The sequence below is a fragment of the Globicephala melas genome, chromosome 6 (genome assembly GCF_963455315.2).
Source record: "Globicephala melas chromosome 6, mGloMel1.2, whole genome shotgun sequence".
NCBI lineage: Eukaryota > Metazoa > Chordata > Mammalia > Artiodactyla > Delphinidae > Globicephala > Globicephala melas.
In genome coordinates, this window is record NC_083319.1 from 47778941 (window position 1) to 47797075 (window position 18135).

The 18135-nt window shown below is 40.5% G+C and overlaps 2 protein-coding genes across 4 annotated transcripts in view; one reads left to right on the plus strand and one right to left on the minus strand.

Moving 5' to 3' along the window:
* Nucleotides 1-17053, minus strand: part of C6H9orf85 (chromosome 6 C9orf85 homolog) — a 64502-nt gene extending 47449 nt beyond the window's left edge. The window contains exon 1 of one of the 2 annotated variants that reach the window (XM_030877011.3): nucleotides 16663-17048. In XM_030877011.3, the coding sequence (XP_030732871.1) occupies nucleotides 16663-16764 (102 nt within the window). In that variant the 5' untranslated portion in view covers nucleotides 16765-17048. Of the gene's footprint in view, nucleotides 1-16662 lie in introns of both variants that reach the window. The other variant, XM_060300846.2, reaches the window with a different exon arrangement.
* A 176-nt stretch (nucleotides 17054-17229) lies between these two features.
* The window catches only part of ABHD17B (abhydrolase domain containing 17B, depalmitoylase), a 37923-nt gene continuing 37017 nt past the window's right edge, over nucleotides 17230-18135 (plus strand). Inside the window, exon 1 of one of the 2 annotated variants that reach the window (XM_030877009.3) lies at nucleotides 17230-17856. The gene's annotated coding sequence lies outside the window, so the exon portion shown is untranslated. Of the gene's footprint in view, nucleotides 17857-18007; nucleotides 18090-18135 lie in introns of those variants that run through there. The other variant, XM_060300847.2, reaches the window with a different exon arrangement.

The window sequence follows — 18135 nt, forward strand, 5'->3', positions numbered from 1 at the left end:
CTCACCTGCCCACTCTCTCTCTGTCTTTTTCTCTCCTTCAACTTAGATGTCTACCAAGGAGGTGATACACTTTTCCTTAGAAAGAAAGTTGATTACTATAGTTGAAACACCACTGGTTAGTGTGAGAAGAAATAATAACAATAATGGTAATAATAATAATGACATTTATACAGTATAATCTTAAAAATCAATATTCACAGTTAATCATATCATTTCCTCATGACTATCTTAGGGATAAATAGTATTATTCCTATTTTACAGATGAAGGAACAAATCCAGACAGGTTTAACAATCTGCCTACAATCACACAACTACAAAGTCATACAACCAGGGCTCAAGAGCATGCTGACTCCAAATTCCATATTTTGCCCCACCATTCCATACTGTCTCTCTTTTAGAAACTAAATCTCAGGGCTTCCCTGGTGGCACAGTGGTTAAGAATCCGCCTACCAATGCAGGGGACACGGGTTCAAACCCTGGTCTGGGAAGATCCCACACGCCGCAGAGCAACTAAGCCCGTGTGCCACAACTACTGAGCCTGTGCTCTAGAGCCCACGAGCCACAACTACTGCGCCCACGTGCCGCATCTACTGAAGCCCCCGCACTCTAGAGCCCGTGCTCCACAACAAGAGAAGCCACCATAATGAGAGGCCCGCGCACCGCAACAGAGTAGCCCCTGCTCGCCACAACTAGAGAAAGCCCGCGTGCAGCAATGAAGACCCAACACAGCCAAAAATAATAAATAAATAAATTTAAAAGAAAAAGAAACTAAATCTCAGTCTGATTTCTAGTTTCCCCGTTGAAAGCATCATTACTTGGGAAGATGCACTTTGATTTCCAATCGAGTAACTTAGAGAAATCTTTGAAACATACAGTGTTTGTTGAAACGTACAGTGTTGTCCAGAATAACCTCAGAACTGACAGGAAAACCTATGTTAGAGACATAGGTCAAGAGTCCAGAAGAGCTATTACTTAAGAAGCTTTTCCAAAGTTTAATATCAAAAGATATCACCCCTAAATGTAATTAATCCTAGATTCTCAGTCTGTATGTCTAAAGTCCCTTAATTCAGACATGGTTCACAGTGGTATTGCACTGTATAGAAACCATCTGTTTTCTACTCTGACTTTCTCATGGTCAGGAAAAATAGAATTTATAGAAATAGTTTATGGCCTTTATTCCTATTCCTGGAATTTAGGCCAAATCTAAACACTCTGAAAGCTGGGGAATTACTTCTTCACTCTTCCCTATGTTTTAACCCTGCCTTAGTTAAAAGGTCAAACGTCAGACCAAATCTCAATTAGCTATGGAATCTAAGATTAGGAACATGCTAGGAAATCTGGGTAATTTCCAGATCAGTGATACTCAACCTTTGTTTCTCCCTCTACTGTTCACAACCCCATGTTACTCTCATCATCAAATACAGAAAATAGTACAACTTAATTAACAGGAGAGTTAATGAGTATTTGGGGGAAGCACAGGGAAGAGAGGTCCTGATACATTCTTTTCCAACAGAGGATGTCTCTCAAAACTAGAGGAGATAGAGCTAAATACATGTATTTCTAGCTTCTCGAGAAATCTTCTACTGTACTTATCATTTAACTCCCTGCTCGGTTGTTTACAGTTCTGGTCAATGTTCTTTTGCTTATGCAAGTCCTTGAGTGATTTCATATCTATGGGACATGTCTGTACTTTGATCAGGTGTCTAGACAAAGCATGCTTAGGGAAAGGTTATTTATTTACATGGTTTATTATAAAACAGGTCTTTTTGGTTTTCACTATAAAAATAATAGCAAACTAAATAATTTTTATGTAAAAGACTGCTATCATAAATCTATAAACCACATGCCTAATCCTTTATAAAAATTCTCCCTGCTGCTATTCTTAGCCACATTCCTGTGGCTAGGGGCAGGCATAATTATCTTCATTTTGCAGATGAGAAACCTGAGGCTCAGAGAATTAAGAGATTTGCCTGAGGTCACACAATAAATCAGGACAGCAGAGGCAGAACCCATAAAAAGATGCCTTTTAGTTTAGGGCATGCTATTAAAGTTACAAGTAGAAAGTGTTCCCCTATAGCTTTCAAGGTTTTCTAAATTGTAAAGGAAAAAAGAAAAAAAGAAAAGCACAACATTTTGCAGAGTAAAATTCTGTCTATGTTTTTGTCCTATGTTTTGACTCAAATTCTAACACTGGTATGTTCATTGTTTTGCAAATAGGGCCAAACCTGCTGGCTTGTTCCTAAGGTAACCTAGCAGTATTATATGTTATTTGCTTAAAAGGCACAAAACAAAATTCGAAAGTTAGAAAAATTCATTTAAGAAAGAAAATATTACCTTTGCTAAGCAATGTTCTAAAAGAGGAGGATTTACTTTTCTACAATGTTCTTCACAGATTTTCAACACACTGACACCTAAAAAATAAAGTGTAAACTAAAGTAGTGAGCTACATAGGCCAACTATGTATAATCCAATTGGAATGCAAAAAGCCCTACTCAAGCAGCAATTGTGTAGTGTCATGAGGCAACACGTGTTTTTAAAAGCACTCATTAAAAGTTAGTCACAATTTGAGATCCTGTCCAACCAGTATGGTATGCCCCAAGTTAGTGATCTTAAGAGACAAACTATTGACCAACCATTGTTTAGCATGTATTAAACAAAAAAGAACAATGATATTCATTTCCTTCTAATAGCATATTTTAGGAATTTATGGATTTAACTCTTCCAAGCATAATAACTGGCAATGTCCACAAACCAAATGATTTTATCTTTTAAAATAAATCAGCATTGCATGTCATTTACTTGGGTACAGGTATACAAGGACAACTGCCATACTGAAGCTAGTTAATTTCTTCAAAGATAGTTGCCTTGTTCTGGTCACACTAATATATCATTAAGAATAGCCTGTATATGCTGACAATTGATTGAGGAGTCAAGTCACAAAAAATTAGGTTTGTGCCATGATTCGTTTAGTCTAGAGCGCAGTATTCACATGTGACTTACCTAACTTCAGTTGAGAGCATTTTCTCATTCTTAAAAAAGAAAGATATTTTTGATGACAAGAATATAAAAAAACTAAGGGATAAAATTAAGGTGTGTTCTGAAGTGAAGGATGCAAATCACCTGTAACAAAACGCTACTACATTTTATTTCCATAGTTTTTTTAAAATCTGAAGTTGTCCTATAGTTCTTATTTTATTCTCACATCATCCCTGTGTGGAAGGAAGAAAGTAGTATTGTTATTTATTGTTATTCTAATTTGTAAAGAATTGATATAACTTACCTATGGTTACAGAGAGTGACTCAGTAGCCATACAGGAAGGAATCTGAAGAGTCTACTCCTGCTTTGCCCTGACTCCAAGTTTAGGACTCCTTCCAACAGTCAAATTATAAAATGTATCACAGGTTAGAAGTAAGTACACCATGTACCGTGACCATCTCTCTGCTGTCTACAGGAACAATTCGAAAAAAGTACAAGCTAGTGTGTACTCAGTACTATGCTAGGCATTGCAAGGATTCAGAAGATTTACAATACACAGTTCTTTCCTCACAGTGCTTCACATCTAGTTGAGACAAAAGTAATGGGCATGAAGGAAATGTGAATAGTAAGCAATAGTATTGTTAAGAGTTAAAATAGTGTTTAAAACAATAGATTAACTGTTAGCTTCTTCAAACTGGGCTTTTGGAAGGATTTGGATTGAGGGGTAGGGGAGTCACTGGAGATTCAAGGCTGACTGGTAGCCTTGCAGATTTAAAAACTCTATTGTTTCATTCAGTCCCAACCCAATGGGACAAAGAGAGGGAGTTATCTATCTCTACTACTCAATGACAAATTTGCAAAGGTGTCACAAAATGGGGAAGACATCTTATGTTTTCAAAGACCATTGTTAATCTTGTAAAATAAGTCCTCAAAAGGTTGCAGATCAAAGCCTAACGTGACACACGGGTTTAATTTAAAACAGCAGCAATTCATCTTCTTTCATACCTTCTTTGTACTTCTACCAGTCAAGTGTTAAAACCAGAAGTGGGATTTATCCACAAGTAGAAGCAGGAGAGACTATGTACAGATGATCACACAGCCCATATTTTTCGGCCTTTCCTGAAGGTGTCAATAAAATTTCTAGTTTGCTCTTACTTCTTGTACACTGGTCTTAACTCCCCAGCTATACTACAACACCATGAAGGCCAGAACAAGGTCTTATTTTCATCTCCTTATTGCTTAGCACAGACACTAAATAATGGGCACTTAGACTTTAAAACTTTAATGATGGGGACTTCCTGGTGGCGCAGTGGTTAATAATCCACCTGCCAATGCAGGAGACACGAGTTCGAGTTCTTCTCCGCGAAGATCCCGCATGCCGCGGAGCAACTAAGCCCGTGCGCCACAACTACTGAGCCTGCGCTCTAGGGCCCGCCAGCCACAGCTACTCAGCCGGCGTGCCGCAACTACTTAAGCCCGCAACTACTTAAGCCCGCGCGCCTAGAGCCTGTGCTCCGCAACAATAGAAGCCAACGCAGTGAGATGCCCACGCACTGCAACAAAGCTTAGCCCCTGCTTGCTGCAACCAGAGAAAGCGTGCGCGCAGCAATGAAGACCCAACACAGCCATAAATAAATAAATTTATATTAAATAATAATAATAATTGTAGGAAATGATTTTTTTTAAAAAAGAAGAAGAAGCCTTAGTAAAATTTGACTGATTTTTTCTTACCGGGTAGCAAAAAGTAGGCATTAATAAAGGTGTCTCTAGAGAATCCCTAAGATGAGTGTTAACTACCAAGATAAACCAGGATTTTTATTTAAATATACCAGGGAACAGCCAACGAAATCATCATATGAGGGTCAAAGAACCATCCATGGTTCAATAATAAGGAGTTTAAATTAGAGCAACAGCATCACATATGTGAAAGTAACCATAATATTCTTTCATATGGATGATAAATGACAACTTATCCCATATGACTATTCTAACTTTATTAAAAATTAGATCTAGCATTATGTCCTACAAGCATTCACATTTACAGGAAACATGATATCATATTACTATAATGTCTTGTGATAAGGGCTAATGATGGTATATAGAACATTCACAAATACAAGTATATACTATGATGTCAGGTATATTATTCAATTTGATGACTTCAGGAACATGAGTAATTTCAAAACAAACAAGTCAGCCACCTGGTAAGACAGGGCTGAGCATTTAGTAATATATAAATCTTTACAGAACAACAAAGCATTTAAAATAATCCCTAGTGTAGCTTGGTATTTCATATGCGTGTTGTAAACGGCCTTCAAAACCAGGTGCAATTAATATAAAGCTACAACAGAATTCTAATGCTGATGGGCCATCACTGAAAATTATTATACATGTATACTTCTATCACCTACAAGAAGAAATACTTCTTTGTTAATAACATATAACTCTGCCAAAGCAAAAACAAAAAAGAAAATGTGTCATACAACTCCGTTCCGTAAGGACAATTTGAATAATTACATTAACTTTAGAATATAAATCTAACTATTCCAGTTAGAAATGAACTTGATAAAATATCTAAGAAAATATGCACCATAAAGTTCTAAAAATGTAATTCAACCTCATAAGTAGATAAATTGGAAGACATTTAGGACTGAGGTTGAATCAACTCCAAAGCTAAAGGAAAGTTCAAATTTACTCTTGATAGTTTTAGAAGTCAAAAATCCTAAAGAGACCAAATCAATCACTTGGAAAATCAAATCACATCAATTTCTTTCATCCCAAAGAAGGATTATATCAAGTCGTGTTGTACATTTAAGCAGTTAAGATGATCCATCAGGATGCTTGCCTACATCCACTAATACTATTTCTGTAAAGAAAGGCTGGTCATCCAGGCACCTATAACTCTCTCTCCTTTGACTCCAAAAGCCGTGACTTTAAGGTTATTTAAAAATACTTCATATTCATCAAGATAATGGTTATTAGAGGAGAGAGTTGTGGTGAATAGGAGAGGTCAGTGACATTCTCTTGATCTGAGTTGACTGGGTTCAGTTTGTGAAACTTCATTGAACTCTATTATGATTTTTGCACTTTCTATATGTTGTATGTTATACTTCAACAAAAGTTTAATAAATGAAAATGCTCCATATTTACCTTTTTTCACTTTTTAGAGTAGTTACTAGTCTGAGATTCCTGAATGAAGGATACATACCATACTCATCTTTTGCAAATGCTTGCTACATAACAATAAGACAGATGTCATGTCAATAAAGACAGATGAATTAACAAAGACCAACAATCAATTATACAATGTCAATAAGAACTACTTGATTTGCATTCCTTCATTCCAGAGCACTGAACTGCTGCTACATATTACGTAGTACACCATGAGTAGTTAAAAAAAAAAATGCTTGAGCCCCTCCCGCCAGAGGTAGATGGCATTTGTGTATGTACACGTAAGAGAGAGAAAGAAGCCAAGACATATATACTAATAACTAATAAGACATGCACTATATGTGTGGTGAGAGCAATAAATGCCACAGGGAAGGAGTGAGACATTCCAGTGGGATTAACCAGGAAGGGCATTACTGAGGGCGTAGTACAAGCATGATGAACGTCTTAGTAAGATGAAGGAATGGACCAGCATTTACAGAATACTTAACACTGCACGTCAGGTACCATGTGAGCATTTTCATAAACCTTACTTAACTTTCACAATATAGCTAAACCCACTAAGATCTTGACTAGTTAAGAAATTTATCTAAGATCACAGAGCCAGTACATACTAGAGAATTTGACCTAAATCTTTTCACTCCAAGATCAATGTCTTTCTACCACACCATGCTGCCACTGTCTTGAATAAGAGCTTGATATCTGTGGCCAAAAATCCAAATCTGAAATCTGACAAAAACTGATAAAAAAAATTTTTCCTACCCAATGGATGCACTTCAAAATATTTTTATTCTTCAAAGTAACTGGATCAAAACCAAAACAAAACAGACCACATCTATGTATAGGAATGATGGCCTAAATTGACAGTTTTGGAATTCTAATTCACAGCTTGAGATCAACCTATTCGACTATCCTTTTTGGTAAAAAGGTCTCAGTCAACCATAGTCTTCTAACAAAAAGCCGACTACCAAAATAATGAGGTTATGAAAATTAAGATAATTTAACAGTTGACAGTCTTGCTGACAAACTGAAACACAGAATGTGAGAAAAGGCCAAGAATCAAGGGTAATTCCTACATTTTGGTTTGAGGAACTGGGTAAATAGTGGAGTTGTTTACAGAGTTGGGAAGCACAGGAGGAGGAAAAGGTTTGAAAGAGAAAAATTAAGAGTTCTTTCTTTGCCATGTTAAGCTTAAGAAACCTTTTTGATATTTAAGAATAGAGGTCAAGTAGGTAGTTAAATATACAACTTTGCAGCTTAGGAGAGAGGTTGGCCTGGAGTTCCAGATTTGGAAGGTATCAGCATAAAGATGGTAAAGTCATGGACTGAGCTGAATGAAAAAAATTATTTCAAGACAGTGCTGGAGAGGCAAATGCTGCTGATCAACTGAGTGAGATGAGTACTGAGCATTAACAAAGATTTGGCAACACAGAGATCGATGACCTTGACAAGGGTGCTTTTAGTGGAATGGTATGTACAAAAATTATTTAAATAGGGATAGAACAAAATGGGAGGTAAAGAAATGGGAGATCCAGGAGCTTTTCTTATAAAGAAGAAAGAAGTAGGGTGGGGCCAGAAAAGAACATGGGTTTTATCTAAGGAGGATTTTTTTTTTAATTGAAATAACCCATTACAGATGGAAAGATTGATGATGCAACAGAACATGGACAAATGAGAATTCTTAAGCCTTTAAGTCCTAAGGTAGGCAAGAAGAAATGAGCTCTAGGGTGCAAGGAAAGGGACCAGTCTTATGCAGAGACAGGCACTTCATCCACTGTAACAGGAAGGAGAGTGTATGGGTGTAAGGCCAACTGGCCCGAGGCAGGGGAACACAATCAGATTCACAGGTTTCATCAGACCGAAATTCTCCGGACCACCCAGTTCCAGAAACTGCCCTGGAGACATTCCGGACCACCCAGTTCCAGGAACTGACCTGGGGACTTTGCACCCGGCCCAGCCTTCCCGCCTTTCGAGGGGCGGGACTAACGGTCCCCTAGGATACCCGAAAAGACCACCAAATAAGGAATACGCTGCGCCCTCCCAGATTCACCACACCCCTTTCCCTTCTTCCCCTATAAAATCTTGCCCAACCCTCGCCCGGGTGCGACTTCTCTGGCCCCTTTCTCTCGGACCAGTGAACCTCGCCCGGGAGCGCTCCCTAATAAAGCTCACTTGAAGCTTTCCTGTTTCGCGGTGCCGTTTGTTAAGATCCGACCTTACAATGGGTACAGATGCAGGTAGTTTGGTAGATATGATGGTGGATAGAAAGCTGGATCTAAGCAAGGTTAGGATTCTGTCAGGTAAGTACCACAGAAGGAAAGAAGGATAAGGGATTTGAAGTACATGCAAAAGAGCAGTTGTGCTGATAGAACATGGTCTCCAAGCTAGATGAGGGAAAAAAGGACATGAATGAGGTGCAGTGGAAAGTGGAAAACTTAATGTACATGAGCACCCAGTGGAGTTAAAAAAAATTATTTGAGGAATAAGGAAACCAGGTAAGTAGACAGTGGGTTTTTTTGTTGTTCTTTTTGTTTGTTTGCTTGTTTTAAGTTTATAAGAGGAGCAGTTACCAGCAATGAGGTTTAACATTTGACCATGGGAATAGATTTCTGAGGTGGGGGGATCTAAAAGCTGTGAGATCAGATGTTTGATATCCATGTGGCTGTAGCAATCACTAAGTCTAATGACAGGAAAACTGTGGAAAAGCAGTGAGCCGGGTACTAACGAGGAGGTAAGGATGGATCTGGAGGGGAAAATAGTCTGATGGCATGCATTTCAGAAGAGCTGGGGTTCTGAGCAAGGAAAAAATGGACTAAAGCAACAAATGGGAGAAAGGGTTCTAAATGAGGGGTTGAAGATGTGGGGTGAAAAAAACATCATTACTTAAAGACTATAGGGAAACAAGAGTTCCCAGGAATAGTCAGGGCAAGAAAGTGAACGAAATTTTATTTTCAACACTATGTCTGTTTGATGATAGTAAACTATCAGTTCCAGGAGGCAAATTGGAAGGGTTAGGGGAAGGGGACATTGAAAAGTTCAAGGATTGTATCAAGTTAGGATCTACATAAAGCAAATGAGTATAAAATTTCCCAGCAAAAATGGCCAACTTGGGAATCCTCGACACTAAAAATGCAACCGAAACAAATTAACAAACACCTTTTCTAAGCTTCATGACAGCAGTTCAGTATCTTTCCAATAAATTCCCTTTTTGCTTAAGTTAGCAACTAAAGAATCCTAATGATAATCACCTGCATGTAGAGGGCCTTGCATACATAGACAAGTTCAGAAGAGGAATGTTTATTCAATTCATTCAGTATATTTAAGTGCTATTTGGCCTGGAGTGATAAGGAAAATCTCAGAAAGGAATCTTAGGCATGTTAGCTATCCGTTTATCCCCTTTCTCATTTCATTTCTTCCTTTCACAAAAGTCAATGGTGAGAAAAAGTTCAATAACAATTAGGCTGGAGTGAGCGGGCAGCAGGGTTGCTCTGAGGACAAACACAATTCTCTGTACACCTGCCTGTGACCTCACAAAAACACTTGTGCAGGTGTGGAGAGTCCTATAGCTTAAAATAACAAATGCCGCAGCAGTCTGTAACTGTCATCCCTGAGGTTCCTTGTCCAACTGCGCCACTCCGTACTACACAGTGTTTCTCCAAACGGAAAATAACCCATTTGGGGAAGAGTTAATATACATTACGACTTTCTCTCTCTCAGGTGAACTAATTTACCTAGATGAAGAATTCTGAGAATACTTTATTTCTAACAGGGTAGTATTTAACTTTATGTAGAAACAAGTGTTGACAATGTAATTATAAAATTTTATAATCCAACAGTGAGTATGGTAGTATTCCTTAACACATAGACCAAATCAAGACAAATTAATTTCAGTTGTCATTCATTGTACATAAAATGAAATGTCTACAACATACGGTTGATGTAGAAAAAACCAACTGTAGCAGGCATCAAAAATAAGAAACATGCAAAATCAATTTATTGGCTTCAAGTGGAAGCACCTTGGGAATGTAGGTATAATGAAATATCCCAAAACATGGATGAGATTATTTTGTGTAAAAGACAGGGAATACTATACTTCAAAACATTCAAAGTAGTGAATATTCACTAGCACTATGACTTTTATTTAGTACAATACTTTTATGTATCATAATGCCCCGCACACCATAGATTAAATCACCTTGTCAATTGAAAAAGTATGTTGAATTTAATAAGAAGTCAATTGGGGGGAGGATACATTTAATTTCAATCCATGTAATAGACAGCCTTGGTGAAATATATCAAAGAGCACTTCCCAATCTGGAAGAAAGATCAAAGGGGGTCCCAGGTGATCTCCAGAATGCCAAAGATGGTTACCTTGAAACTACAGTGGAATCTATTTCTGCCCAGCTGCAGATTTGTTTAATGGCTACTCACTCATTTAAACCTTAATTGTTGAAATCCATTGATTAAGAAATAACACTTATTCCCATGACTGGCACTTCATAACTCATACCAAAATTACTCACATCAGAGATAACACAAACCAATCTGAGACCATTTCCTAAATTACAACATCTTTGGGCTCGAGGAGATAGGACAAAGATCCCATATGACTTGATTCCAAGCTACCTGAAAAAAATGAGCCTTACCAATAGTATCTTTTCCATAGCAAGGTTTTATTCATTCATCTTACAGTGTCAGGCATCATGGCCAACTAAATTATTATGACTCTATCCTGGAGTCAATCTAGGAAAAGTAAGATCCAAGCTCAGTAATCTTTTTTTTGTTGTTGTTGTTGTTGTACGTGGGCCTCTCACTGTTGTGGCCTCTCCCGTTGCGGAGCACAGGCTCCGGACGCGCGGGCTCAGCGGCCATGGCTCACGGGCCCAGCCGCTCCGCGGCACGTGGGATCTTCCCGGACCGGGGCACGAACCCGTGTCCCCTGCATCGGCAGGTAGACTCTCAACCACTGCGCCACCAGGGAAGCCCCAGGCTCAATAATCTTATGAACAAGATCCACTTTGTTTTTTGTTTATTTTTTATTTTTTGCCACACCACATGGCTTGTGGTATCTTAGTTCCCTAACCAGGGATCGAACCCACGCCCTCAGCGGTGAAAGCACAGAGTCCTAACCGCTGGACCACCAAGGAGTTCCCAAGATCCACTTTGTAACGACCATCTGTATTTCTCTTACAGAGAGACAATATTTAACTTAAGGGTCATGACTGGAGTTTGTAGATAAAAGCTTAAAAAATGGGAAAATATTAGAAGACAACTAGTAGAATTAATTTGACTTATGGTTAGCTAACATATTCAATATGACAGAATGTCAACCTGTCATTTGTTTTCTTTCTGGAGAAGTTAAAAAAATAGTTTTCTTTTTAAAACATACTGATAATAGGTAGTATTCCTACAACTTCCCCAAACAAAAAGCAAACAACAAAAACAGAACTTCATGACATCTGAGTAGTTAATCAGTCATTCTGCGGTCATATCTGTTTATAATTGAGGTAAAATTTATATCAGTGTCATGCACAGACCTTAAATGCTCAATTCAATGAGTTTCAATAAATGCTTGTGACCTTCATGTTTCCGTCACTCCAGAAAGTTGTCCTGAACCCCTTCCAGTCAATTCCCCCACCACCCAAGGCAACTACTGTTCAGATTTCTATAGATGTGAGAAACACCTGACTTCTTTCCTTCCACACGATATTTTTGAGATTTACCTACATGCTTGCATGTATCAGTAGCTTTTTTTTTAAATAGCAGAGTATTTCATTATATGATTGACACAATCTGTTTATCTATTCTCTGTTGAAGGATATTTGTGGGGGGTTTTGTTTGTTTTTTGTTTTGTTTTGTTTTTTTGGCTATTGTGAATAAAGGTACTTGTAAACACAGAATCCTGTTCTGCTGTATAAATGTAATCATATCACCTTAAACTTAAGACAGCTTTCTGCCTAAACTAGGAGCTGAGGGTCTTGAAGGAATTAGCATCGGCTTTCACACAAAATGAGTGAGGAGCCCCACCCCTGCTCCAGAGCCCTGGCTGATTAGATGGGACCTGCTCCAACCAGCCCGTATCTGTGATATGTGACACTCCAGGGGGCCACACTTTATGAGAATAGACTCTTTCCCCCGAACATTTCAAACAGGTAGTGTTTAGGGGTAGTGTCAATAAAGCTCATCTCTGTTCCAACCCTAATCTGGTATCACATTGCTTCTATTATAGACAAAAACACAGTATTCAAAAACAACAACCAACACACAGACACAAAAAGGAACTTTTAATTTACCCGTTCTTTAAGGTCTCCCAGCACAGGCTACACGTAATCAATGCATAGCCAGCCACATGCTATTAATATAACTTTGGGCACATCATTCACCTCTGAGTCCTAATTTCCCAAGATGCAAAATGGGATAACGGTAGCACCTGTCTTAGGGTTATTTTTGAAGATCAAATTAGATAATACATATCAAGTATTCACAGATGCTAACATACTTAAGTACATAGCATTAGCTATTATTAACAAAACTTTATTTCCAAAACTATTTAGAGAGTATAACCTCAGATTTTCCTTTTCCTTTTCCATTTCAAGGTAGTAACAAGAGTTGCCCAAAATGAGTGTGTTCCCCCCAAAATTAATTCACATTTAACTGGTATTATGTAAACCAAAGTCTACAGCCAGGGAAGTTTTGGCTAAATAATTTTTTTTTAAACTGCAAAACATCTAAGTGTTTTATGCTAATGTACACTATGACCCCCTAAAAGTGAGATCTAGTATTGACCACGAAATTGACTTCTGCCCTAACAAAATCATGTGATCCTGTGGCTCTAACACTTTCAGACATGCTAGTAAAAACAATGCTGACTACACATATGAAACAAACAGCATCCTTAAGAAGATAATATATGCTCTTCCCATTTCATTTAGTTAAATGCTATCCATCTTTCAGACCTCAGGGAAGCCTTCTTAAACCCTCCAAACTTACTCAAGACTTCCTGCTAGATACTCTCAAGGTTCCCTTAGACTTTTCCTTCCTAGCTCTTACTGCCATTTGTATTAACATACTCAAAAAGATTATTTGATTAATGCCTGTCACCTTGCCCACCAAACTATAAGCTTCAATTAAAGGCATGGCTGTATATTATGCTCAACCTTATACCCCTAGTATCTACCACAATGTCTGGTACCAAATAACTGATATGGAACAAATATGTGAATACAAGAATTCACTGCAACTTTATTTGTCATAGTGAAAAATTGAAAACAACTCAAATGTTTATTAATAGGAAAGTAATTAAATAAGCTACTCTACATATATATTATAGAATATTATACACCCATTAAAAAGAATGAGCTTAATCTCTATGTTCTGACATACTCAATTTTCTAAATGAGAAAGGGAAAATGCATTTTATTTCATATGTACTATATTGTGCATAGATGTCTAAAAACACACATCTAACTTAACAGTGACTACATCTGAAGAGGAACAGGCCTGGAAAAAGGTACTTTCACTTTTACACTTTATACATTTCTCTGTTGTTTCAATATTCTTCAACAAACATGTATTTCTTTTCTAATTAATTTTTTAAGCTTTGAGCAACTGCAAGTCCACATAAATTATCATATGCTTTATGCTTCCACAAAGCAAAAAAAACCAACAGAACTGGGGCTAAAATGTGGCTTTTTCTTGGTCCAGTGTTCCTTCCACTACACATTATTGCCTTTCCAATAGGGGACACAAGCTTGATACAATCAATATTTTAGTACCAAATGACTAGAAGAGATTTAAACCTACTCCCCTCTCCACCTCACCTCTGCAAGTCATGAGAGGGCACTGCAGGCCAATGGCCATAGAGGCTTCTTTTAATAACCCCAGTGACAGGGAGGTTACAAAATTCTAGTGCATGCTCCTCACTATTAAGACAATTCCCTTATGTTGAGCTGAAACCTATCTCTTTTACTTTGACCCGTTGGTTCAAGTTTGGCCATTTGGAATGCGAAGCTTCTCTCCTCTTCTGGAATATATTCAAGTATATGAAGACAGTTATCACCTGTGTCTTTTTGGGAGTGGGTGCTTTACTTAGATAAACTTTCCAATAAAACAGCTGTCATTATCCAACTTCTACTTTCAGTCCTGACAAACTGCTTGGCAGACGAGGAGACGGAGAACCATCATGTAAGACTATGTCAAAATAATGAGGTACAAGTAGTCAATTGTTACTACAATCCTTCAAGGAGAGTTACAGAGAATCATGCACATCTTACCACTCCTTTATTAGATGTTGCTGAATAAAACATCTTTCTGGTATAAAGCACAGGAATGAAGACAGGGTCAGATGCTTCTGACAAAATCTTGGCTTTAGACAGCTACACATAGATGGTTCAAGAATTTGCCATGAATGCAGCCAATTATTAGTCCTCCATCAGACAGATGAACAATCAACCTAATGATCTTGCTCAGTAAAATATTTCTTGCTGTTTTTGTTAGAACCTCCAATAACAAAGCACCTGGTGGTTCTACCAATGGACGAATGAGACTTCCTCACTATTTAAAAGAGACAAAGGAATTAATGATAACAGTGATAAACAAAATGAAACTCAGGAACTGAACTTGAGACTCCTGAAAACATTTCAGACCATAATGACATGGTTGTTAGATAACACCAGAAAATACACGATGAAAAGTACAGGAAGTCTAGGACGAAGTACTAGAACAAGAAGTACAAGTTCAAGAAGTCCTGTACTTAAAAGGACAACAAGCACAGTAAGCGACACTGTAGCTAAATACTTATTAAAACTGCTTTTTATCACCTGATGAAAAACAATCAGCAGTAAATGCTTGTGAAAAGACTTAGAGTAAGAATACAGGGCAAGATAGACATCTATTTGGAATAGCACAGCTTTTTTACTCTGGTTTACCTATTGATGACAGGCACAAACTTGGGAAAGTCTTCCCAAACGTTGCTCCAGGTTTTCCTTCTGAATCTGAACCTAATTAAGGGAAAGGAGAGGTCCTCTGAGCGCCCAATTGAAAATATCCCTCCTTATTCTTCTTTACTCAACTGTGATTCCCTTCATCATAATTTATAATTATATATCTCTGTGCTTATTGTCCCATGACCCAGAAAACCATAAGTTCCTTGAAGGCAGAGTCAACTCTTTTGAACACTGTATACACATGCACATGGGCCCCTGTACATGAAAGATGTTCATTATATATCTGTATAGTGAAGACAGAAAGGAAAGAAAAAGGAAGTCACTGGTTACCATGAACTGTCACTTTGGGACTTCCCTGGTGATGCAGTGGTTAAGAATCCGCCTGCCAATGCAGAGGACACGGGTTCGATCGTCAGACCTGGAAGATCCCACATGCCGCGGAGCAACTAAGCCCATGCGCCACAACTACTGAGCCTGCGCTCTAGAGCCCGCAAGCCACAACTACTGAGCCCACGCGCCTACAGCCCGTGCTCCGCAATGAGAAGCCCACGCACCGCAACGAAGCGTAGCCCGGCTCGCTGCAACTAGAGAAAGCCCGCACTCAGCAACAAAGACCCAACGCAGCCAAAAAAAAAAAAAAAGTTACTTTTCTTGCGTAGCCAATGTTGGGAAATTTATCACTTGTTGGACACTAATGATCCAGATCATTTATATATATCATTTAACCTCTCAACAATACAGGCGGGTTTCTCATTTGAGACCAAAGTAAGACTCAGAGAAATTAAATATTTAATAACTTGCTTAAGCCACACACCTAGAAAATTTGAGCTCCAGTTTACGTTAACGTCAGGTTTATCTGATATGATGGCGGCTGCCCCCAAGCTGCTCTTGTCTTCAATTATCTCCCCTCCATACAGCTAAGTGAGGAGAGAGAAATACTTAACAGCAAATTAGTAGCTGTATACAACCCAAGACCTCTGGCTATCTATACAGTCTGAATTTCCTTCCAGCTTAAATAAATCTGCTAAATAAATATAAACAGCAACACAAGCAGTTTTGCATTCATCAAATAATTTGATTCTCAAAACAATCTTACAAACGAGAGAGAAATTCCCATTATGTTGGTGTGGACACTGGGGCTAAGAGGGCTTAAGAGCTTTCACATTCTCCCTACAAACCTATGGGCCTAGGATTTTCCAAAAAGAAACAGTGACTGCATAAACCTGGTGCAACATTTGAAAAAGACACTAGCGTCATAATGCTCGTTTTCCTACTGCAAATATGTAATCCAAATGGGAGCGTTCAACGACTCAATTTTCCCTTTGCATTTTAGGTTTGATGAGGGTCCCGTTCATTCAGTACAATTAGTCAAATGTTCACCGCCAAATATATTTACAAGGAGACAACACATCCAGGTCAAAGAAAAGGCTACACTGCAGCCAAAACTAACTCTGGGCTGCGGTCCACATTTGCCCTGGCCAACTCCTCTCACTTCCTGAGAGCCAACTCTTCTCACTTCCACTGAACCATTCCTCCCTGGAGTCAGATTTAGTGTAATAGGCAGGCTCCTACCTTGGTCTGAACACTCTTATCAAACTTGTCATTTTTGAAGCTAAACGTATTCTGGTGCCTCTGAGGCCTGGAACGAGCCACGTTCCCCTTCTGGGAGCTCATCGCCGAAACCACAACCACCTCGAGCTGGAACAAGGAAGATGCACCCAAGCCTAGGGTACCAGGAACTATCTCCACGGAGTTCACGCTTCTGTCTCCGACCCGGAAGGAACTTAACCAGCATTTCTGCCTCCGCCTCCGGCATCCCACGTGACTCCTCGCGGAGGTCAAAGAACACCTTTCGGCCCTTCAGCTCCAGCAAGGGTCTTTTACTCAGCCCAATCTCTACCCCTCCCCATCCGCGAAGCCTCTTTCTCAAACCCGGCGAAAAATCCCACTTTCTTCGAAGCGAGAATTCCCCCATTGGTCCGAATGTGGCAGTCCGCCCAAGTGAAGGGGAGGGAAAACTTTGCTCCTATTGGCTCTTCTTTTCCGCAATCCCCGCCTCCTGCCGACTCAGCTCGGCCTCTCCGGGCGCCCTACTCCTCTGGGCGGCTTGTGATTGGTGGAAGTCGGGCTAAACTGGACTCCGTCCAACCCCCGGCCCGCTCGCAGGCTGGAGTCCGGGTCAGCCTTGGCGCTTTCGTTCAGTCAGTGACCAAGTCCTAGCTTAGTGAGCTCTCTGCTAGCCCCTGGGTTCCCTTCCAGCCTCCTTCCCGCCACGAGAGCGAACCCCGCTGCCGGCAGGCCGAAGGGGAGCAAAGAAAGGAGGATTAAAAAGAAGAAAGACCTGACTGGGTCTGGGTGGTGTCTGCAGTGCCAGAAAGGGAGGTGGCGGCGGCTGCGGCAGCAGCGACCACGGCCGCGCGGGACGTGAGGCCCAACAGCAGCCGACGGCGGCGGCGGAGGCGGCCGCTCCAGCGCCTCGCGCCGAGGCCGTTAGTCAGCAGAACGCGAACCCGTGTGGAGGAGCAGGGCCGTCGCGAGGCGAGACTCGGGAGCGCGAGCCGGCCCCCTCGGGCGCCGCCGTTCTTGCTCGTCCCGGCGCCGGGGGCTGCCGCCCTCGTCCCCCCTCTTTGGCCGGGCCCGCCCGCAGGCCGGGAGAGTCGGGCGGCGGCAGCAGCGCGGATCGCGCCTCGTAGAGGACAGCGCGGCGGCAGAGGTTCTCTCCTGGCCCTTTCTGCCTGACGCCTTGCCTGCGGCCCTCAGGTGCAGGTGCGTGGGGCCCCGGGGGTCGGGGCGCTGCGGCTGGGCTCGGGGAGGGGGCGCTAGGCCCGGAGCAGCAGCGCGGGAGGGACGAGCCCGGGCCGGGCGGGGGGAGGGGAGCGGGAGGCGTCTTTGTTGTTGGCGACTGGGATGCCTCTCGGCGCCGGCAAAGGCGGAGAAGCCACTCCCGATCGCGTCTGGGTTTTTGAGAAGATTCTCTGTTGGTTCGGTGAAGGGGAGAGGTAGGAAAGTCTTCGTAGTCGGTGAGGCTGCGGGAGTCTGGGGGCG